This window comes from Protopterus annectens, chromosome 15.part0 (assembly GCF_019279795.1).
Source record: "Protopterus annectens isolate FY-2018-M chromosome 15.part0, PAN1.0, whole genome shotgun sequence".
Taxonomy (NCBI): Eukaryota; Metazoa; Chordata; order Ceratodontiformes; family Protopteridae; genus Protopterus; species Protopterus annectens.
This window is the reverse complement of record NC_056749.1, coordinates 29,955,655-29,979,723: the sequence shown is the minus strand read 5'-3', so window position 1 is coordinate 29,979,723 and position 24,069 is coordinate 29,955,655. Positions and strand designations below refer to the sequence as shown.

General features: G+C 40.0%; 1 protein-coding gene across 1 annotated transcript in view; it reads left to right on the top strand.

The window, feature by feature from the left end:
• Window positions 1-24,069, top strand: part of LOC122789609 (caseinolytic mitochondrial matrix peptidase proteolytic subunit) — a 204,829-nt gene that overhangs the window by 163,963 nt on the left and 16,797 nt on the right. The window contains exon 6 of the mRNA XM_044056996.1: window positions 5,935-6,040. Coding sequence (XP_043912931.1) covers window positions 5,935-6,040 — 106 coding nt within the window. The remainder of the gene's footprint in view (window positions 1-5,934; window positions 6,041-24,069) is intronic.

Genomic DNA, 24,069 nt, shown 5'->3' with positions numbered 1-24,069 from the left:
CCCTCCCACCAAAAGGGCAAATATCTATCCCAGCAGAGTGCTGCCCCCCTGACATCTCAGATGCTCAGGTCAGGTCATAGACCAATGGTTAAAACATATTTATTCCAAGATACCGCATTTAATCAAGGACTCCTGGGAATTTCTTGGGAAGTTCAAACAAGAGTTATGGGATATGAATCTGTTGTTTGTAACTATTGATATAAAGGAATTGTTTTCATGTATACCTAGGCCTGATGGTGTGACTAGATTAATTAACAGCTTAAACAAACATAGTCAACTAGAATGGGATAAGATTGACCTCCTATCCGAATTTCTAAATATAGTACTTGATAATAATTATATTTTTTTGAAGGATAGTACTATAAACAGATATCAGGTGTAGTAGCTATGGGGGTGGCTTGTGCCCCCATATATGCCAATTTGGTACTATTGGATTGGGAGGAGGAATATATCTTATATACCCCATGGATGGAGCAAATAGTTTATGTGAGATATCTGGATGATTTGTTCATTTTGTGGAAAGGAAATGAGAATTTGGAACGATTTATGGAATATATCAACGGAAGTACCCCTTATTTGCAATTCACATACAACACCAGTAGGATAGGAATTAATTATCTAGATACATTCATTTTTAGTGATGGAACAGCATTTCAGTCTAAGATATATAGGAAAGACACATTTTGTAATGCCTATGTGGAATTTTTGAGCAACCACCCTTATACACAGAAAAAAAGTATTTTGAAAGGGCAGTATATAAGGGCGGTTAGAATGACATCTAGAAGGGAAGATATGATTGAAGAAATGAATTTATTGGTAATTTATTCAGCCAAAGGGGATTCCCCAGTCACATGGTTAAGGATGTCACTGAATATGTGACTAATGAATGGGGAAATAAATATCCACCACTCTTGGGAAGAGAATTTATACCAAAAAATGAGCCCAAATCAAATCCATCAGGGGATAGATTTCAAAGGGCATGTATACTTGAATATGGACAATATGTGGGGGAAGTCAGAAACATCTTTGACAGAAATTGGAATATACTCACTAGTGATGAAGGGATTTGTGAGAAAATAGGAGATAGACCTACCTTTGTTTACAAAACCGGGATGAATCTCAAGAGAATGATTGAGATTAGGACTAATAATAGACAAAACTTTGGGAACAAGGGTACGATTGGGACCAAACAATGTGGACAACTGTAATCAATGTTCATTCATTTTACAGGTAGATAGCACAGTTTTGGAAAATAATATCAAAATTAGAATATTTTTCAAAAGAGGTAACTGTCAGACCCAACATGTAGTATATTTGGGGAAATGTACTTCCTGCCCTAGTTTTTATGTCGGAAAAACAGATAGAAGGTTATGTAATAGAATATATGACCACTTATATTGTATTAAGAAGAAAGATAAGAACAGCGCACTGTATAAACATTTGGAAGACAGTGAAGGCTGTGATTCATTCAGATTTGCTATTCTTGAAGTGGTCAAGAGTAACCCTAGGGGGTGTGGCATTAAAGCTGTTCTGGGGGAAAAAAAAGAGATCAAATGGCAGATTAGGTTGAATGCGGCCTGACCACCAGGTACTAATGAGTACATCCTCACTAAGCCCCTCATAAGAAATTAACAATAATAATATCTACATTGAAACAAGGGCTATTAATTTTTCTTATATATCCATATCTAATTAACTATCATTGTAGAGTATTAAATAAAATCAAGTATTTCATTAGATACATTTTACATACTATCAACATGTATTATCATGGACATTTTATTTGTTTTATTTAACTTAGAATTTTATAATTGTTATGATGTAGTTTTAACAGTAGCATTGAGATTGTTACATATGAATTGTTCATGTATATTATTACATACATTCACAGTTTTTATTATTGTATAACAAGTGTGGGTTTACATGTATTATAATGAAGTGAATGCAGCAATGTTTATATGCTTGTAAAACTTAATTGACTGTATAATTGATCAGGTGGTTCATAGGGCGGGTATTTTAAAGTATTTAAAGTGAAGGAATGGAACTATTAAGTGTTCTGATGAAATCTACGTTGTGTAGATGAAAGCGCTCAACATTTTTTTGTGTTTCAATAAATAAGGAAATTTTGGAAATTCTTGGACCGTGGTGTTTGTCCTGGGGATTTGTTTTTGGTTGTGACTGTGTTTCATTGTGTTGGACTCCCTAGACACACTTCGTCAGTGGTTTTCCATCCATGTGAAGCCGAGTTTGTCTGTTACCCAGTTTAAGCACAACATAGATCAGAGGATGGAAAATAGAACATTTATACAGGACCTGGCACCCATGTCCCCTATGCACAGAGGTAGCCTATAAATGCCTGGCCCTCAATGTCCTGTTTGGATACAGGACATCATTATTGTTTCAAGGGGAAAAAAGGCCTCCCCTGGGTCATTAGCCTATAACATTGTATGAATCTATATCTGTAAATCTGATTCATTCAAGGGGACATAACACAGCTCTATTTTATGATCTACTAATAGTCACAATACTTTGGCTGTTATCCCTTTTTGTAATGATAAAGGTGGAGTGCTTTTGTAAACTTTTAAGAGGTAACCACTTTTGCATATTTAACATTTACTGTGTATTTCTCAGCTGCTATCATGCTTGCAACATTCGTTTACATTTCAAGCTCATAAATTAAAACAATATATATATCATTCAGTATGGGACATATACAATTACTAACACTTTTTACATTGACATGATATTTGTAAACAAAAAAAATTACCTTTTAAATCAGAAAAAAACAAGAGTAAAAATTGCCTAATTCCCCAGTTGTATCTAAACTTCTTCATAATACTGTGGTGTATCTTAATGTACTACTGTTTAAGCTCATTTAGGTCTTGCCAGCCAAGAAATGGAACCCTGGCCGTTGTACCACTGTCTTACCTTGTTCTATTCTCACTTGTTTGGGGTCTAAATCTTTCCCCTCTTCTCTCCTGTGTCACTGTCTTAGCTTTTTCTGTTCTCACTTGTTTGGGGTCTGAATCCTTCCCCTCTTCTCTCCTGTGTCACTGCCTGTGCTGCTTTTTATGTACTTCCTCAGGGAGAATGTCTCTCTTTCATATGTCATGTATCACTGGTTCATCATGTTCTGCCCTCATATCTCTAGGGTAGAGTCCTGCCTCCCTCCCACCTGACCTATTCTCATCACTGTCAAAATACTATCCCATCCCCCTGTCCTTTGCCACTGGTTTGGCTTGTTTATTCTTCACATCTGTCAGAACTGAATATTGCCTTACTGTTTTCCTCTGTTGTTGGTTCTGCTTTTACAATCATTGCCACCCAAGGAACTGACTTTTGCCTCTCTCACTTCCTGTTCTTTGGTTCTGCATGCATCTCTCCCTTCCTTGTCTTTGGTTCTGCCTGCCCTCTCCCTTCCTTGTCTTTGGTTCTGCCTGCCCTCTCCCTTCTTTGTCTTTGGTTCTGCCTGCCCTCTCCCTTCCTTGTCTTTGGTTCTGCCTGCCCTCTCCCTTCCTTGTCTTTGGTTCTGCCTGCCCTCTCCCTTCCTTGTTTGGTTCTGCCTGCCCTCTCCCTTCCTTGTCTTTGGTTCTGCCTGCCCTCTCCCTTCCTTGTCTTTGGTTCTGCCTGCCCTCTCCCTTCCTTGTCTTTGGTTCTGCCTGCCCTCTCCCTTCCTTGTTTGGTTCTGCCTGCCCTCTCCCTTCCTTGTTTGGTTCTGCCTGCCCTCTCCCTTCCTTGTCTTTGGTTCTGCCTGCCCTCTCCCTTCCTTGTCTTTGGTTCTGCCTGCCCTCTCCCTTCCTTGTCTTTGGTTCTGCCTGCCCTCTCCCTTCCTTGTTTGGTTCTGCCTGCCCTCTCCCTTCCTTGTCTTTGATTCTGCTTGCTTTTTCACAAACCAGTGAACAGAGAGTCCTGCTGCACCTCTTCCTTGTATGATATTGATTCAGTTTACCAGTCCGTGAATGACTGAGCTTTGCCTACTTCCATCCTGTTTCTGTATGCCTTATCCTCACCATCCTGGGGAAAGAATCCTGCCTCTGTTCTTCTGTCATTGATTCAGTTTCTTTTTCTTACCTTGGTGCATAGTTCATTCCAGGTTCTGATGCAGACAGACAGGAAAGAGTGCAACATTGTAGGACAGGAGCAGCTAGTTCTTTCAAACAATGGTAGTGCATAGGTTTACAGTTCTGCCTGAACAGAGCATTTAATTGTATTCCTTCAGTTGTCAGTCTGTTTAGTGTTTGAATACTTATCTCATGGGTCTGTAATTATTGCACATTGACACATGCAGTACTGATAGATGGTAACTGAATGTTTACAGTGAATACTATGAATACTTATCTCATGGGTCTGTAATTATTGCACATTGACACATGCAGTACTGATAGATGGTAACTGAATGTTTACAGTGAATACTATGAATACTTATCTCATGGGTCTGTAATTATTGCACATTGACACATGCAGTACTGATAGATAGTAACTGAATGTTTACAGTGAATACTATGAATACTTATCTCATGGGTCTGTAATTATTGCACATTGACACATGCAGTACTGATAGATGGTAACTGAATGTTTACAGTGAATACTATGAATACTTATCTCATGAGTCTGTAATTATTGCACATTGACACATGCAGTACTGATAGATGGTAACTGAATGTTTACAGTGAATACTATGAATACTTATCTCATGGGTCTGTAATTATTGCACATTGACACATGCAGTACTGATAGATGGTAACTGAATGTTTACAGTGAATACTATGAATACTTATCTCATGAGTCTGTAATTATTGCACATTGACACATGCAGTACTGATAGATGGTAACTGAATGTTTACAGTGAATACTATGAATACTTATCTCATGGGTCTGTAATTATTGCACATTGACACATGCAGTACTGATAGATAGTAACTGAATGTTTACAGTGAATACTATGAATACTTATCTCATGAGTCTGTAATTATTGCACATTGACACATGCAGTACTGATAGATGGTAACTGAATGTTTACAGTGAATACTATGAATACTTATCTCATGGGTCTGTAATTATTGCACATTGACACATGCAGTACTGATAGATGGTAACTGAATGTTTACAGTGAATACTATGAATACTTATCTCATGGGTCTGTAATTATTGCACATTGACACATGCAGTACTAATAGATGGTAACTGAATGTTTACAGTGAATACTATGAATACTTATCTCATGAGTCTGTAATTATTGCACATTGACACATGCAGTACTGATAGATGGTAACTGAATGTTTACAGTGAATACTATGAATACTTATCTCATGGGTCTGTAATTATTGCACATTGACACATGCAGTACTGATAGATGGTAACTGAATGTTTACAGTGAATACTATGAATACTTATCTCATGGGTCTGTAATTATTGCACATCGACACATGCAGTACTGATAGATGGTAACTGAATGTTTACAGTGAATACTATGAATACTTATCTCATGGGTCTGTAATTATTGCACATTGACACATGCAGTACTGATAGATGGTAACTGAATGTTTACAGTGAATACTATGAATACTTATCTCATGAGGCTGTAATTATTGCACATTGACACATGCAGTACTGATAGATAGTAACTGAATGTTTACAGTGAATACTATGAATACTTATCTCATGGGTCTGTAATTATTGCACATTGACACATGCAGTACTGATAGATGGTAACTGAATGTTTACAGTGAATACTATGAATACTTATCTCATGGGTCTGTAATTATTGCACATTGACACATGCAGTACTGATAGATGGTAACTGAATGTTTACAGTGAATACTAAACCCTTTTCTTTGTGTATAGAACACCTTTTATACCAACAGCTAGTTCACATGCAATCAAGTGTGTTTCAGTGAGTTGGGATCTTAACATAGTTTGCTTTGTCATTTTTAGGGTCAAGCCACAGATATTGCCATTCAAGCAGAAGAGATTCTTAAGCTGAAGAGGCAGATCAACCAGCTGTATGCAAAACACACAAAACAACAACTATCTGTGATTGGTAAGCAAAAGTACATATGTATATACAACCAGTTGTATTCAAAACGCATAAAACTGGTACCGTGTGATTGGTAATCAAACATACATACATACCTGTATACAACCAGCTGTATTAGAAATGCACAAAACAGCCCCTATCTGTGATTCGTAAGCAAAGTACATACATGTATACAACCAGCTGTATTCAAAACACACAAAACCACTACCATCTGATTGGAAAACAAACCTACATACTGCACATGTATATAACCATCTGTATTTGAAACACATAAAACAGCTCCTATCTGTGATTGGTAAGCAAAATACATATGTGTATACAACCAGCTATATTCAAAACACACAAAACCGCTACCATGTGATTGGTAAACAAACAGACGTACTTAGGTACAACTGGATGTATTTGAAACGCACAAAACCACTACTGTGTTTGCTAAGCAAACAAACATATGTACATAATGCATACAACTAGGTGTATTCAAAACACACAAAACAGCCTCTAATATCTGTGATCGGTAAGGAAAAATGTTTGTCTTTTCAGCTTTTTCCTGGTTAGGGGTCGCCACAGCGGACCTCCGGTCCGCTAATGATTGGTAGTAGATTTTTATGGTGCCAAGTTGCCAGCCCGACGCTCAACCTTCAGCGAAGGCACGCCCTTTCACACATGTCTTTCGTATGGTGCCGAGTTGCCAGCCTGACTCCCAACCTTTAGCGAAGGCACACCCATTCACACAGGTCTTTTGGAGGCCACTCGACCGTGGGGAGGACATGCAGACTCCACACAGAAGGCACTCCAGCCGAGAAACAAACAGGAGAACCTCTTGCTGTGAGGCAACAATGCTACTGCTGTACCACCGCGGAATGTATACATATGTATATACAACTAGCTGTATTTGAAACACACAAAACAGCCCCTATCATTGATTGGTAAGCAAAAATGCATATGTATATACAACCATCTGTTTTCAAAACACACAAAATCAGTACCATGTGATTGGTTTACAAACATACAAACATATGTACATGCAGCTGTATTTGAAACACACAAAACGACCCCTATCTCTGATTGGTAAGCAAAATACACAACCAGCTATATTCGAACTGCAAAAACCACTACCATGTGATTGGTAAACAAACATACGTATGTATATACAACCAGATGTATTCGAAACACACACAAGCACTACTATCTGTGATTGGTAAGCAAACAAACATATGCACGTAATAGATACAACTATGTGTATTCGAAACACAAAACGGCTCCTGTCTGTGATTGGTAAGCAAAAATACATATGTGTATACAACCAGCTGTATTTGAAACGCACAAAACTGCTACCATGTGATTGGTAAACAAACATACGTACATATATATATATATATATATGTATATATATATATATATATATATATATATATACAAGCAGATGTATTCAAAACACACAAAACCACAACCATCTGTGATTTGGTAAACAAACATACATACATATATACAACCAGCTGTATTCGAAACGCACAAAACCACTACTGTCTGTGACTGGTAAACAAACATACGTACTATATATGTGCACACATGCAATCAGCTGTATTTGAAACGCATAAAACTGCTACTGTCTGTGGTTGGTAAGAAAACATATGTACATATATACAACCAGCTGCATTTGAAAAACACAAAACAGCCCCTAATCATGAACAGTAAGCAAATGTGTGTACTAAATACATACATGCATATAACAAGCTATATTTACAACCCACTAGGCATCCTCTGCCTGTGACTGGTAAGCAGACATGTGTATATATATATATATATATATATAGATATATAGATATATATATATATATATATATATATATATAGATATATATATATATATATATATATATATATATATAGATATATATAGATATATATATATATATAGATATATATATATATAGATATATATATATATATATAGATATATATATATATATATATAGATATATAGATATATAGATATATATATATATATATCTATATATAGATATATATATATATATATATATATATGCATGTACAATGCATAGATATATACATGTACAATGCATACATATATACATGCAACCAGTTGCATTTGAAACACTGTGCCACTGTTTGTGATTGGTAAGTCCTTATAAATGCAAACATATGTACATACAAGTACACATCTCTTTGGTGGGGCCTACTGTTCTAGTGATGTATATGTAAGCAGTAATGCAGAGTGGTATAGCATGACAGGTGTACTTCTAGGGACGCATACAGGACAATGTTGAGACCTGCAGTGCTCACCCTTGGAGTTTAAGGATCACATAGGTTTAGAGTGTCTCTTGGCAGAGGCAGACCAGCTAAGTAGTTTAAAAAATATGTATATATTTTTCTTTTTGGCAACTTATTACCTTTCTCTCAGTATTCAAGAGCAAGCAGAAAATGAGACTTTGCTGTTTTAACAAAGTTTAGTCCTTTTTCCATGTGGTACAGGTTAGAATTTCATATAATAATAATAATAATAATGACACCTTCCAAATTAAAATAAAGGATATTTCTCCCTCCTTCCCTGGCCTCATCAGTCTGGGCTTTTGTTAAAGTATGGCACAGTCCACAGGACATATTTTAAATATATGATGGTAGTTAACAACATTTTTCTGTTTTTCATAATTTTCCATAAAGTTCTTTTTTAGGCTTTTATTTTAGTTATCAAGTTTATTTCTAAATAGTTTGAAGAACCTGGGTTCAGGTCCCTTTGCAGAGCCACAGTTTATTCCTTTGCCTAAATAGTGGTCAGTAAAAAGGCCAGTAGATCTGCAGAGATTTTGTGATGCTTTATATGGTTTGATGTCTCCTCTGGTTCCTCTGTGTTGCAAGATTTAAAAACATAATCTTTAAGTTTCTTATGTGACATAAAATTGATAACAAAGAAAGAAATTGAGATGAAGGAAGAAGGCGTGGTTTTAGAAGAAGAAGAAGAAAAATAAATAAGAGAGTGAAATTGATCATGAAACTGTGGCCTGGACTGAAAATGGTAGTGATAAAGAGAGAGTTATTATAGATCAATAGCAGTGACACTGGCAAAACCTTGGAAGGAATGTTGTTTAATCTGAGACATTTATCAAGAATTGGTTGAATATGCTGATTTGTGCTTTCTTCATGACCAATATGATGACGTTTTGCCAATAAAGCAGAAAGAATGTGACGTACATGATACTGTAGTAAAAACATTTGAGAAATTGACACACAAGAAGAATCAAAGGTTGAATGGAATTTCTGATGCCAAAAAAGGGCCAGATTGTATGACCCTTATTAAAGCAAAGATGGCGTTGTGGACTCGATTCATTAAACATTTGGGAATTGAAAGAAACTATGGTTGTTTTGTCTTTGGCTGAATGCAAATTTGTTAAACTTGGAACAACTCTTGTCCTGCTTGTATCCTAGTTTCAGAAAGAACAAGTCTTTTGGCAACCAAGAAATAAATTTATGGTGGAAGATCGACCATTATTTATAGAACATGATTTATCTGAAGATACGCTACAATACAGACTACAGTTTACAGAAGTGATCATGGAGTGCCGAGAAAAAGAAAAAATATACATGACTTTTCCAGCATTTTGAAAGTATTTTATTCCAGAAAGCATAAAGGTATTTACAAGTTAAAAAATAACAATGGCTAAATTCAATGTACTGATGCATTTAAGTATTGGTGTTGAGGAAACAAAAACCGTTTATCCCGACTAAGATGGTCGATAATGTCGATCTTTTTTAGGTTGACTAAGAATAGGAAGAACAGGGCAGCCAAACCGGAAACAGTCCATTGGCATTGACGATGGCTGGAAAGGAACTACTCCTGTACGTGACTCGGTAACTGACATGGCTGTTGTAGGCTCTGATAATGTTTGTTTTATAATGGAACTAATGTAAGTCTGGATCTTTTATGTTTCGAATGAAGTGGGGCAAATGCAGTTTTGCTTTGCATAGCCATGCCAGCTAGATTATTTCAGGATTGTAAGTTGCAACCCAGTCAATAGATTTTATGAATAACTGTGTATTGAAGACTGAGGAGGCATTTGAGATGTTATAACACTAAGATACACCAGCATAAAGGAAAGGAGTCTGTAACATAAATGTTGTGTATTTGCTTCAAAGTTTAGTACAGTGCTTTTCATGCATTTGAATTTAAATATTGTTAATCTTGCACATATTGTTTGTTTTACTGCTACGATATTACACAATGTAAAACTGGCATTTTTGAGCCTCCCATTCTATGTGCTTGCATTAAAGGACAGGGGTATGTGCATGGTGCAGATATCACTACAAATATTATGACACAGATTTACCTCCTGAGATGTGAGGCACAAGCCTGATGGATAAGTGTCATATGATCTCTGGTCATGCAATAACATCCTTACCATGCACACCTCAAGTGCCTTACTGCATATATAAAATAGGCTTCTCCATTTTATGCAGTTTGAGTTTTACACTTAGTTTTTCTATGGTAATTACTATGGTTTGTAGTGTATTTTAATATAAAACAGTTCATCCACCCATTTCAACTAATTAGTAGCTCTGCAAGGGTATAACTTTTTAACTAGGTGATTTTTTTGTCTGAACTTTTCAGAGTAGTTATTTAAGGAACTCTTCTGTCAAAGTGTTATGTACTATTGCACAGTCTAATTTACAAGCAGCTGATAACACTGAACCAGTGCCTCATATGAGTTCTGGCAGGTGAAGGACTCCAGATGAAGGAACTTTGGTATCACTAGCACTGTGTTTCATATATCCGTGTGCCACAGTTTTAAAAATAATCGAAAGGTGATCATTTTGATGGCATTTTCAATAACTTAAAGGCACATATATACAACTAGTAGTATCCCCCAATGTTTTTATGTTTTAGCTGATGATATGCTTGCACCCTAAAAGTACTTGTAACAGGTAATCATTGTGATGACAACCCCATGAACTGAAAAACAAACACCCGTTAAAAATCTGTAAGCAGTAAAGTTTCACCACCCACAACAGTTTTCTTAAAAGGGTTTAGCTGATTGTAGCTTTGTTGCCTTGTTAATGCTGTTAATTTTATATGTATGTTTTATTTCTATTTTAATAAGCTTTTCTGTTTATGCATTGTTTTTATGCATTTTGCCTTCAGATTTACCTCCTAGGTCAAGCGTTATCTAGAAGATTCTTTCTACTGCATTTGTCTGTATATGTAATTTGATTTCTGGCTCAGAGTGGCCAATTTGTATTTTCTGTTTCTGGAATTCATGCTTTCAGTTTCTTCAGGAGATTGTTATTTTACACTAGTGGATATCTTTTATTGTTCTGCTTAGGTTAAGTACTTGCATTTAAGGTTTGAAACTTTTACTACTATAAAGTGTGTTTCATTTCTACCAGAGACCTGATTTGTGTTCTGTTCTTTTTACTGTTATTTTGTTTGCAAACTTAGTAATGTGTTTTAGTCGCAGATTTTACCCTTTGTTGGCCGGGTTAGTCCCACTAGGATAGAGAAGTCTTTCTATTACTAGGGTAAATTTGGTTGGGGTACTTTGGAAATTCCCTACTCTTTTCGGTAGGTGCTATGGGATCTTTTACATCCACCTGAGCTGCCACCAACTCAGGCAGACTGGACCTCAGTTTAAGATCTCAGCTGCAGGATGGCACAGTCAAGAGTGCAGCACTACCCCCCCCCCCCATGTTGTACTTCAGTTTCAAAAATCCAGTCACCAAGAGATGGAATAGAACCCATAACGTCTGGTCTTCCTGCACCAAATGGCAGTGTGCTACCTGTTGTACCACTGACATTGCTGTATTTCTGGTGTTTATTTTTTTTAATTAATATAGTGGTTTGTTTTTGGTTTATGGAATATTGCTGTGTATGGCAGTTTTTCTCTGTTACATGACTTTTCAAGATGGTGGCAGTTACATCTGTGAATATGAGGCCCAGGTGTAATGCAGTAGCTTTTTCACATGCATTGAACAGATGAAGCCAGACAGCATGTAGCTTGTAATTCAGTCAATCAGTATTCCCTTGCCCATTTTGTAATCAAACTGTGTCATAAGTCATCCGTCCTAGACCTTACCAGTGGAAATTATAATTAAGTACATGACATACTTATGAAAAAAAAGTCCTACAGATCAGGCTAATACTAAAAATAGATATTAATGGAAAACAATGTGAAGTGGTACATTACATAATGCCTTTCTAGATTAGGTAATAGCTGTCCCCCCTACCATCATAAGTGCAGCACTAAATTTAATCTTGATATATGTGTGTGTATACATGTAAGTACCTAAAACTTCAGTTTTGTAACCACAAACACACACATACACACACACACACACACACACAAACACAGCTCACACACTCCATCCCTAAATGCAGTCTGACCGCAGCACTTCACTTCCTACTTCAGTAACTTGTAGAAGTGCAAAATACTGCCCTGCACAGGTGCAGAATAAACTCAGTGCCATTTTACCACTTGCCTAAAATACATTACTTTATTATCAGACACCCCCTCTGAATAACTTCCATTGCAGTGGAGCAGGTACCTAATTTGATACCACTCCTATTTTTAGAACCATCATTCCTACTGAACTATACTGAGGGCCTCCAACCTCGCACTGTCTTATTCGTATTCACTGCACAGTCGCACAGCCTCCAACCAGAGGAGAATACCTACATCCTGCCCTTAGTCGACAGCCTGCGTGTTGAATACTGATACGAGCAGTAGACAAGGTGTGCATCCTGTCCTACCCATGTCAGTGTGAATACATGACAAAACAGACTGTAACCAGCGACACATGCATACATCTACATCATCACCAAAGTATGCTTTCTCCAAGTGCAGGAATTCCCATTTGGACTTTTTCTCATTTAGCTCCTTCTCAACTGTTTGTCTGACTGCAAACATCATGACAATCGAGCTGCATTTTGATCTGAATCTGAACTGCTCATCTGCCATCTTACATTCTGCTGCTCTGCATATTAGTCACCCTCTCCAAAACTTTCATGTAATGTAACAGCAGTTTGATACTTCTGTACTGCCCACACTTGTGAATACCCCTTTATTCTTGGACACTGGCACTTCTTTGCTTATTCTCCAGTTATGTGGCATACACCTTTCTCTCCATACTGTTTTGAGTACCCGCAGGCGCCAATTCTCTCCTGTCTCACCCACATCTTTGTCATGTCTGCTCTGACCTCATCTGAGCCTGCTGCTTTCCCTGACTTCATTTTCCTTAGTGCTGTTCTTACTTTTTCTGTGGTGGGCTCCTCCTTTTCTCTTACTATAGGCTGTGTTTGAAGCAGGTGGCAGTACTGTTTCTGTGCAGTTTTCTTCATCCAGACGCTGCTGGAAGTAGTCCTGTCATCTGCCTTTTATGTCCTTTGGGCTGGCGAGCAGGTTGTTGCTGGCATCCCTTCTGAAGGATGTCTGACTATCTGCTTTATCTTTCTGTCTTTGCCTTGCAACCTGGTATAGTTTCCTTGGTCCATCTGCTGAGTCACTTTCTGGGAGTTGGTAGAATGCATCTAATGCCTTGTTCTTTACTATTGCAACTCATCTCTTTAGCCATTTTGTTAGCCAACCAGTATTCCTTCTTAGCCTTGTCTGTCTTTTCCATCTTCTGCTTTTAACTGCACTCCTCCTTTCTTTTGATGACTTCCTGGACTTCTGCATTCCACTACTAGCTTTCCTTGTGTACCTTATTTCCACACCTGTCTTGGCCGAATATTTGTTCTATAGTCCTCACACATGCTCTTTTGAGGCACTGCCATTCTTCTTCATCTCCACCTATTTCTTCCTCTTCCTGACATGCCAGAGCACTGAGAAATTTCTTGAACTCCTCTGGTTTCTCTCCAGCCAACTTCCAGGTCTTTAGCTTGGTCTGTGTTGATCTTAGAGCCTGCTCTGACCACTACTTGCAGCTGATTGTAGCAACCAGAGGTTTATGCAGTGGACCTACTGTTCACTGGGGGTGACTTTGCAATTGCTGATTCTACTCAAGTGCCCTTTCTTTATTAGGAGGAAATCCGAGTTGCATGTTGGCCACTCTTGTACGTAAACTGGTGACCCATGTGGACCTAGGCAGTCTTTGTATCATGTTCTGTATGTCCTGATATCAGCATTCCAGTCCCCTGTTATCAACACCAACTCATGTTGTCCTGCTTTATCTAGTAGGTCCTACAGCTGCTGCCTGAATTCACTCTTTTCCTCACTAACATAACCCTGCTGTGGGGCATATGCTGAAATTATAAATACAGCCCTATCATTAGGCTGGAGTCTAATTGCCACATGTCTGTCACAAACTTTGATGACATCCCTCACTGTCTTTGAAGATTGTCCCTCACCACTATTCCCACACCATTTCTAGTCTGTCCTCCTGAGTAGTAGGCTCTGAATCCCTAGCCGAATGGCTTTGCTGCACTGCCCTTCCATCTTGTCTCCTGGATACACAGGATGCTCAGCCTTCTCCTTACCCATACCTCCAAACCATACTGAATTCCTCTGTTTTTACTGAGTTTTGGGGGTCCAAAAGAAGGGGTGCCACGATTCCCAAGTGGAACCCCTTCATTTCCGATTTTTTTTTTGTTGGTTTTATGTTTTTTTTTTTTTTTTTTTTTTAAGTTTTTCAAATACTGCGCTGTCGGAGCTGATGTCATCATGTGCACAATGATGTTAGCTCCGTCAGGGCTACCAGCCAGTCGGAATTGAGCTCAAGGAACTCGCATCGTCATTTCCGGCTGGTCTGGCTACAAATGTGAGCGGGAAATCGTTTTGGATTACAGCAGCAGTACTCATTCGGGGAAATCATTTAATTACAGCAGCAGTATTAGTTCATTTGATTCCATTTGGAGCAGCAGCACTTGTTTGTTGGGTTGGATTCCGGAATAGCAGCAGGCATGTTTTGGGAATGAGAGAATAATTGAATCAAGTGGACTGCAGCAGCACTCGTTCATTGGATTCCGTTTGTTTGGGGAATCAAAATGACTCAAGTAAGGAGGTTGTGTGTGTTTGTGTGTGTTTATGTGTGTTTGTGTGTGTAAATGTCCCCAGGTAATACACCTGGTGGCTAGAGGAATGTCAGGTTCAAATCATGTACCTTCGGTAAAAAGAGCCTAAAGTCCCTAGCCACCACCATTTCTGAGCTTTGTCCAGATTTGTTGTGTAAGAGTTGAGAAGAGCTATGGTGAGAACTGAGAACAGAATTTGTATTCTCCAATTATTGGCTTTGTTGTTTGCCCAGGTTTTTTGCGCTAAGAGTTGAGAGCTATGGTGAGTGAGAACTGAATTTGTATTCCCCCATATTGGCTTGTCCAGGTTTTTTGTGCTATGGGGTTGAGAGCTATGGTGAGAAGTGAGAACAGAATTCACTAAATGATAGCAATTAAGTTTCAGTCTTCCTATTTTATAGGAAACTGCTGATTTGGCATAGTGGTATGTTGCTCTGACTGTAGTGTATAGGGTCCTGGGTTCAAGACATGCCAGTGAAATGCATGGTGGTAACATATTTTTTCCAGCAACTTTCCAAAATTATACAAGCAATGTTTAAAAGGTGTCCCTGCCCTGGTTAAGTCCCTAGCCACCACCACTTGTGAGCTTTGTCCAGGTTTTTTGTTCTAAGAGTTGAGAGCTATGGTGAGAAGTGAGAACTGAATTTGTATTCCCCCATTATTGGCTTTGTTTGTCCAGGTTTCTAGTGCTAAGAGGTTGAAAGCTATGATGAGAAGTGATAACTGAATTCACTAAATGATAGCCATTAAGTTCCAGTCTTTTTTTTTCAGGAAACTGATGAATGTTCATCGTGTTACACTGCTGCAGTCATTACACTTGGGTTCCCCAGTCGGCCTGAGTTCCAAAGTCTTGGTCTGGCGTCTTTTGCTGTCGCCTCCTCCCTGACGTCAGTGCGACGGGTATATAAGATGCAGCCGATGCCATTTTCTTCAGTCTTTCTTGCCGCGTGGTGCCCAAAGCAAAAGCAGTTCGCAAGTGCCGGTCGGCCGACTACTGAGATTTTCATTCCGAATCCAGAACCGAAGTCTTCTACAAAGCTAAGTACCCCGTTGGGGAAACGTTTTCTTGCCTCAGACCGATGTCAGTAAAAGTTAATAACTGTATTTCTTGTGGGAAGCAAATACCTCATAAGGATTTCCATTCTTATTGTATCCCATGCCTAGGCCCAGACCACGATGTCACTGGTTGTCAGTTTTGTGCTAGGTTTAACAAGTGCACTATTAAACGTCTGTTTGATTTTGCCCGACATTATTTTGGCAGAAAATTCAATTACACCATGCCATCGGAACTTCCAACGACCAGAATACATAAAAAGTGCAAAGACAAGGATAGGCATCCGAGGCCCAAAACTGACGACAAAGCCTCTTCTAGGCCAGTCGCCGGTTCTCCGGTTTTCAGCGAGGCGCCTTCGCAGCCCCTGACGACCGCTTCTGTAGAACCACAGGCCGCCACTGACTCCCACGTGGAGTTGGCTGGGCCTTCGGACGCACAATACTTTCAGCCTACCGAAACTATCCCTTCAGAGGGATCCGGAGTAGCTGAACAACCTGCAGCTTCAGAGGGTGTTTTCAGACCTACTCAGTTAAGCATTAAACCTTCTGCTAAGTCTAAACTTCCTTTAAAAACAAAGAAACAAATACAGCATTCTCCAGGACAGGCCTCCATGCCTAAGAAACAAATGCTCAAAATGGCCAAAGACCTAATCACTCTGATCAGGGGGTCCCATCCCCCTCCTGATAAAAGGCCTAGACAGGATGCAGACTATGACTCATCCAACCAGGTGTCCATCGCTTCAGATTCATCCTCAGACCTAGGATATTCCTTACCCCCTTATGAGGATTCTGATGCTGAGGAATCAATTCCATCAGCCTCTCTGCCTGAGGACTACTCATTTGGGGAAACCTTACATACCATGGGGGAGCATTTCCATTGGGAAGGCCAGGATTACTCAGAATCCAAGAAAAGGCTCAGAGACTTCCTTTTATTACCTCAACACAGACCCCTTGCTATTCCGCCAGTGTTAGATATTGTGGTTGATGTGTATACTGAATCCAGTTTAAATCTGGATTCTTTACCTCCAGCCCCAGTTAAGCCTGATGGATACTACAGAGTCCCTGACTCACTCAAATTTCTTTGTATAAGCCCTGCTGCTGACCCTGAAACTATTTCTCAGGGACCCAAAGGGGTTAAGGCCTCATCAGCAAAGAATCCAGTCCCCTCTGACAGAGATTCCAGAGCATTAGACAGATGGGGGAAGAAAGTGTATACATCTGCAACTTTAGCAATGAGGGCCTTAAATTGCCAGTTTTACATGCTAAAATATGAGCAATTTTTGATGTCTCAGTTGAAACTAAAAATGCTTCCAGATTCAGATCCTCCTAATTTTAAGGAAATTCAGGATTTATTGCATGCAGCTGAACAAGTGGGAAAACATACTTTGCAATGTGGTTTTGATTCTTTAGAGGCCTCCTGTAGAGCAGCAGTTACAGGTTCTGTCATTAAAAGACATGCTTGGTTAAAAGAACATACGTTACCAGATCATGTAAAAGCAAAACTATTGGATGCACCTTTGCAGCAGGATTGTTATTTGGAGTTAAGGCAGAAGAGGTATTAAAGAAAATGGAGGATAAGGCAAAATCTATGCAAACGGTGAAGGATTTCTTACAGGTTCAGCCTCCTTGATTTAGCAGAAATTGGCCAACAAAGAATTGGTCCTTTCCAGCTACAGACAGACCTCAAAGGGGCAGATACAGACGTCCAAGAGGTAGAGGTCAACCACAAGGTCCTTACAGGCCTCGACAATGGGGTGCATCAGGCCAGAAAGAAGGGAAAGACAGGCCCCAACCATATAAAAAACAGCCCCAATGACTTCCCACTACAGCTGCCAAACAGCTCTCTCTTGGCAGCCCCCTTGGGAGGAAAACTGGCACTTTTCGATCACAACTGGCATATGATCACCAAAGACAAATGGGTTCTCAACATTGTATCTCAAGGTTACAGGTTCCACTTTCACACTCTGCCAAGGTTAAAAGGAATGCCAAATCTGCCACCAAATCAATGGACAGAGGCTCAAAAACAAATAAAAGCACTCATGGACATGAGAGCTATTCAAAAGGTACCACCACAGGAGCAAGGACAAGGATTTTACTCGACGCTTTCCGGTTCCCAGAATGGACAAAGCCTGGAGGCCCATTCTGGATGTTTCTTCTCTAAACACTTACCTGGATGTTCCGAAATTCAAAATGTTGACACTACAGCAGCTTATTCCCATGCTGGACAAGAAAGCTTGGCTCGTAACCTTGGAACTCAAGGAGGCATACCTGCATGTCCCTATCAGACAAAACTGCAGAAGATACCTCAGATTCATAGCTGGTTCAATGCATTATCAATTCTCTGCTCTGCCCTTTGGCTTATCTACTGCGCCCAGGGTCTTCACAAATTGCCTGGCACCAGTAATTGCATTTTGCAGACAGAAAGGAATTCAAATTTATCCGTACCAGGACAACTGTCAGATTCAAGCAGAGAGTAAGGACATTCTTCTAAAGCATCTGGTGTTTGTAAAAATGTTATTAAGTTGCCTAGGGTACACAGTAAACGAAAATAAATCAAAACTAGTGCCCTCACAAGAGGAGATAATCCTGGGTGCCAGCTTGAATACAACGGCCCAGATGGCTTATCTCACTCCAGACAAGCAAGGACAACTGACTCAATATTTTCAACTGATGGCAATAAAACCTCAACTCCCTGCAAGAAAAATTCTGCAGGCCTTGGGTTACATGGCATCTTGCATACTACTAATTCCATATGCCAGACTGCATATGAGGAAACTACAATGGTACCCAAAGAATGTCTGGTCACAACACTGTCAAAGTTTGGAAACCGGTATACCACTAATTCCTTGCCTTCAACAGGAGTTTCGATGGTGGGCTCAAGCTTGTCACCTCAACAAGGGACAGCCTTTTACTCAACCCACAGCCAGGCAAACACTGACAAACAGATGCATCGGATTACACTTGGGGAGCACACATGGCAGGAAAATGTATTCAGGGCAAGCGACCCGCAGAACAAAGGCATCTTCACATCAATCAAAAAGAGATGCTAGCTGTACAAAATGCCCTTATAGCCTTCAAGGACCTGTTGCATCCAGGACAACTACTACTAAAGACAGACAACACCACAGTTATGTGGTACATAAGGAGGCACTCACTCTTATCCCCTCTGCAGACAAGCCATGACCTTGTGGAACACAGCTCTAAACTACCAAGTTCATCTGCAAGCACAATTCCTGCCAGGAGAGAAAAACACACTGGCAGACGACTTAAGCAGAAACATCATGGATCCCCACGAATGGGAATTGAATCCACAAATATTCAGAATGATAACACAGAAATGGTGGAGTCCGGACATAGATCTGTTTGCATCCCCAATGAACTGCCAGCTACAGCAATTCTGCACAAGGACTTACCACCCACAAGCATGGAAAGTGGATGCCCTCTCATTCAGTTGGAGAAACCTACAAGTATATGCTTTCCCACCACTACCTCTCCTTCCAAAGGTACTCATAAAAGCCAGGCAAGAAGAACCAAAGATGATCCTGATTGCACCAGACTGGCTGCGCCAGCACTGGTACCCAATCTTAAAGAACTTAGCACAAGGACCACCCTGGATTTTGCCTCAAATCCCACATCTGCTGACTCAGCACAACAATCAGATACTTCACAGCCAACTAAAGACTTTAAACCTAGCTGCATAGAAGATTCTTTAGAAAAGCAGGCAATGCCTCTCTCCAAAGCTGTTATGGATGTCATTCTGGAGGCCAGAAGGCCTAGTACCAGGAAAGCCTATTCGGATAAATGGAATAGATTCTGTGCCTGGAACCAAGCTCACAGCCTTGACCCTCTTGTCCCAAATATTCCTCAGATACTACAATATTTAACTGAGATGCTGGACAAGGGCCTCTCCTTTTCAACCAAGATCCACGTCTCTGCAATATCTGCTCATTACAACATGGATCCACCAATTTTCTCTAATCCTTTGCTAAAACAGTACCTCAGAGAGGCTAAAAACATAAGACCACCCTGTAGAGCACCTACTCCAACTTGGGACCTCAACTTCGTGTTGGAAAAATTTAACTTGACCTCCTTTTGATCCAGCTAACACAGCAGATTTAAAATACATCTGTTGGATAACTGCTCTGCTCCTGGCAATAACATCAGCACGAAGAGTTTCAGAATTACAGGCACTAAAGGCAGTGGAACCTTTCATCATTTTCCACCAAGACAGGGTATCTTTAAGAACTAACCCTACATTTATGTCAAAGGTGGTATCAAGTGTGGCCCTAAACCAAACTATTCACTTGCCAACTTGTTATCCAAATCCACAGAATAAAGGGGAAAGACTACTGCATTCTTTGGACATACACAGGCAGTTACGCTTCTACTTGGACAAAACCAAAGCTTTCAGAAAATCTGAGCAATTATTGGTAGCATATGCTGCAGGAGCACAGGGAAAAGCCATTTCAAAACAGACAATTTCAAAATGGATAGGACACTGTATACGTTTCTGCTACACATACCATGGGAAACCTGTACCTAACAGCATTAGATCTCACTCCACCAGGGCAACAGCCACTTCAACTGCCTACCTCAGAGGAGTACCTACCAAAGATATTTTGGAAGCAGCAACTTGGAGTTCTGTACATACCTTCACCAAGCATTACCATCTGCCTCTATACTCTAAATCCAGAGCTGGCTTCGCCACTGCAGTGCTGCAGGGCCTTATAGCCACCCCTAATGCCTTATAGAACCAGCCACCCTACCTCAGCTTTGGGATTCTACCCAAGTGTAATGACTGCAGCAGTGTAACACGATGAACATAGTACAGTTTTGTACCTATCATAAATGTAGATGTTCGAGTGTATACACTGACTGAGGTCACCTGGACTACAGCTTAGACTAAGCACCTCATTAGTTCTTTTGAGATTTCTTTCTTAAAAGCTGTCTCGGGTTTCAACTTTCTGTTACCTAAGAAGTTCATTTGTGAGTGTTCTGCCATTTCACACTGAGCTGATCGAAGGAAAGACACTGATGAAACTCGGAGCTATAATATATAACATTAAGTATCCTGTTTTTTGTTTATTTTGTTCTTTATTTCTTTGTTATTTGTAGCACTTTGTGTACTGTGTATTTTTGTAGCTTGTTTCACTGTGTGTGAGGTATTAACTGGAATTTGTCCACTTTTATTAAGCATCTGTTGGGTTGTTTGTTTCTGATAACTTGTTGCAGTTAAACTTTTTTTTCTAGAAGCTCCTTTAGCTGCTTAAAACTTTCATTTAAAGGCTCACTGCTGCTTTTCAGCTGTGAGAAACATTTCTGCAGTTTGTTTCCCACCCTCCCTTGCTGTTGGTATAGTGTTTTTATAGTTGATGGCTTTGCAGTTGCCTGCCCCTAGTGTAAATTTGATCTGGGACCCTCCTCCCAGTCTAGTGTCATTACCTCATTCTACCCAGTACACTGAGAACATTTGAGAAGGCCAATCAGCTTAATTTCTGCTACTCTTTTCTCTTTCCTTTCTCTCTTTCCACTTAATTTTTTTATCTGCTTTTACTGTAATTGTGTTTCTTCCTACTTTATTTTGCTTTTGTGTCATCTTAAAAGTACTCAATTGTATTTATTACTGCTTGGTGTAACTCACTCTAAGCCTTTTAGTTTAAGCACTTGGGCTTCAGACCAGTTGTTTTACATTAAGAAGGTTTGTGGTCTGCACTGTAGTGGCAGAACAGGTAGCTTACATCCTTCTAAGTTGGGAACTACTGATTGAGGGCTCAGTGTCTGTTATTCTAAAAGTGTATTAATTCTGGTATAAGCACTTGGGCTTCAGGCCAGTTATTTTACATTAAGAGGGTTCTTGGTCTGCACTCTTGTGGGAGGAGAGGCTGGACTCTGCCCTTCTGAGCTGGGAATTTCTGGTTAAAGGCTTATAGTGCCTGCTTATTTGAACTGCTTCTTACTGAAATTGGTACACCTTGTTTGCTGTAGCATAGACTAGATCCAGGCCTGCTGAATCTAGCTTTGTTTGTATAACTTGAGCACTAATCCAGACATTCTTTAAAGTATTCAATTCTATTTATTACTGCTTGGTAGTAACTTGATTAAAGTGTAGCTATCATTCTATGTCTTTTGGATTAAGCACTTGGGCTTCAGACCAGTTGTTTTACATTAGGAAGGTTTGTGGCCTGCACTGTGGTGGCAGGACAGGTAGCTTACATCCTTCTAAGTTGGGAACTGCTGATTGAGGGCTCAGTGTCTGTTATTCTAAGTGCATTAGTTCTGGTTTAAGCACTTGGGTTTCAGGCCAGTTATTTTACATTAAGAAGGTTCGTGGTCTGCACTCTTGTGGGAGGAGAGGCTGGACTTTGCCCTTCTGAGCTGGGAATTTCTGGTTAAAGGCTTATAGTGCCTGTATATTTGAACTGTTTCTTACTGAAATTGGTACACCTTGTTTGCTGTAGCATAGACTAAATCCAGGCCTGCTGAATCTAGGTTTGTTTGTATGCTTGTCGTTTGTTTGCTTGTTATTTCCCTGAAACACTAATTCCACCTAAAACGCGGCCTTTCAGCGCTTCTGTGGAGCCTTAGTGATATCTGCATTACTTACTATACTTATTTCCTTGTTTCACTTGAAAGAAAGTTACTGTTTGTTGTCTTTGCATTTAAGTTACCTGGCACTTGCTCACTAAGTCAGCACTAAAAAATTAAAAGCACTACACCCTCACAAACTCCCCTTGAGTACCTTGTTCCCCATTGGCCCTTTTTTCAATTATAAAGGAATTCTCACTACTATTCTAGCATGTCCAAAAGTCAGTTGTCAATCTCCTCTCAGGTCCAGCTGGTGAATCTGGGAATCGTGAGGCAATGTTACAACTGCCTCATGTACACAGACAACCCTCTACTCCTCCCAACAAATTCCAACACATGTGAGAGATGCAACCATATAGCCAAACTGGAGGCTAAGCTCTCTCAACTCAGTACTGGTGTAACCAGTCAGGAGGAGAAGGAAACCACACTCACTACAATTCCAGTCTCACATAGACCTACCACGACAGCAAACCAAACACATAAACACACAAAAACATACTCGGAGGCTCTAAATAAAAATCTGCCTAAGCAGCAGAGACCTCCAAAGCAGACACCCAAGCAACCGCTACCCCAAAACAAAACCCGTGCAACACATAGCTCACAAAGCCAGTGTGCCAAACAGTCACAGCCCTTAAGGCTAAACAACACACCTGATACACTTGTAATAGGTGACTCTATCGTCAGACACACTTGACATCCTGCTCACCAGGCTGAACAAGGAGAAGGTCACAGTGAGCTGCTTGTCTGGCGCTAGGATCCGCCACATAACACAAGCACTCAGGTCACTCCAAGGCAAGTACAAATATGACTCGGTCATTGTCCATGCTGGTGTGAATGACCTGAGACGTACCTCCCTGGACTATATGAAAAGAGACATAGAGGAGCTCTCTGAGCATGTAGCCCAGGCCGGTATGACCCTGACCTTGAGTAGCATCTTACCTTCACCAAGAATGATGCCACAATATGAAGACAATTGGCTTAAGTATTAGTGTCATTCAAAGGGGATCCAATGCCTGTCAGCCTGGGATGACATGCTCGACCAGCCACGATGCTTCGCTAGGGACGGCTTGCACCTGTCACCCCTGGGCTTTCGGATATTGGCAAAGGCTCTTGCTACCCCCATAGTGCCTTTTTTAGGCAAGGCTCAAAAGACAGTCCCACCTCTATAGGTATCACAAGGGATAAGAAACTAAGAGTAATGCTACTCAACGCCAGAAGTCTAAACCTCAAGATGCACGCACTCAAACTCTCCTTAGCATGGAGAACATCGTTATCTGTGCAGTAACAGAAACCTGGTTCAAGGCTCCCGAGAGCACCCCAGCACTACCAGGTTATACCTCATACCATGCTTTTTGGCTCCATAATTTGGACCGAA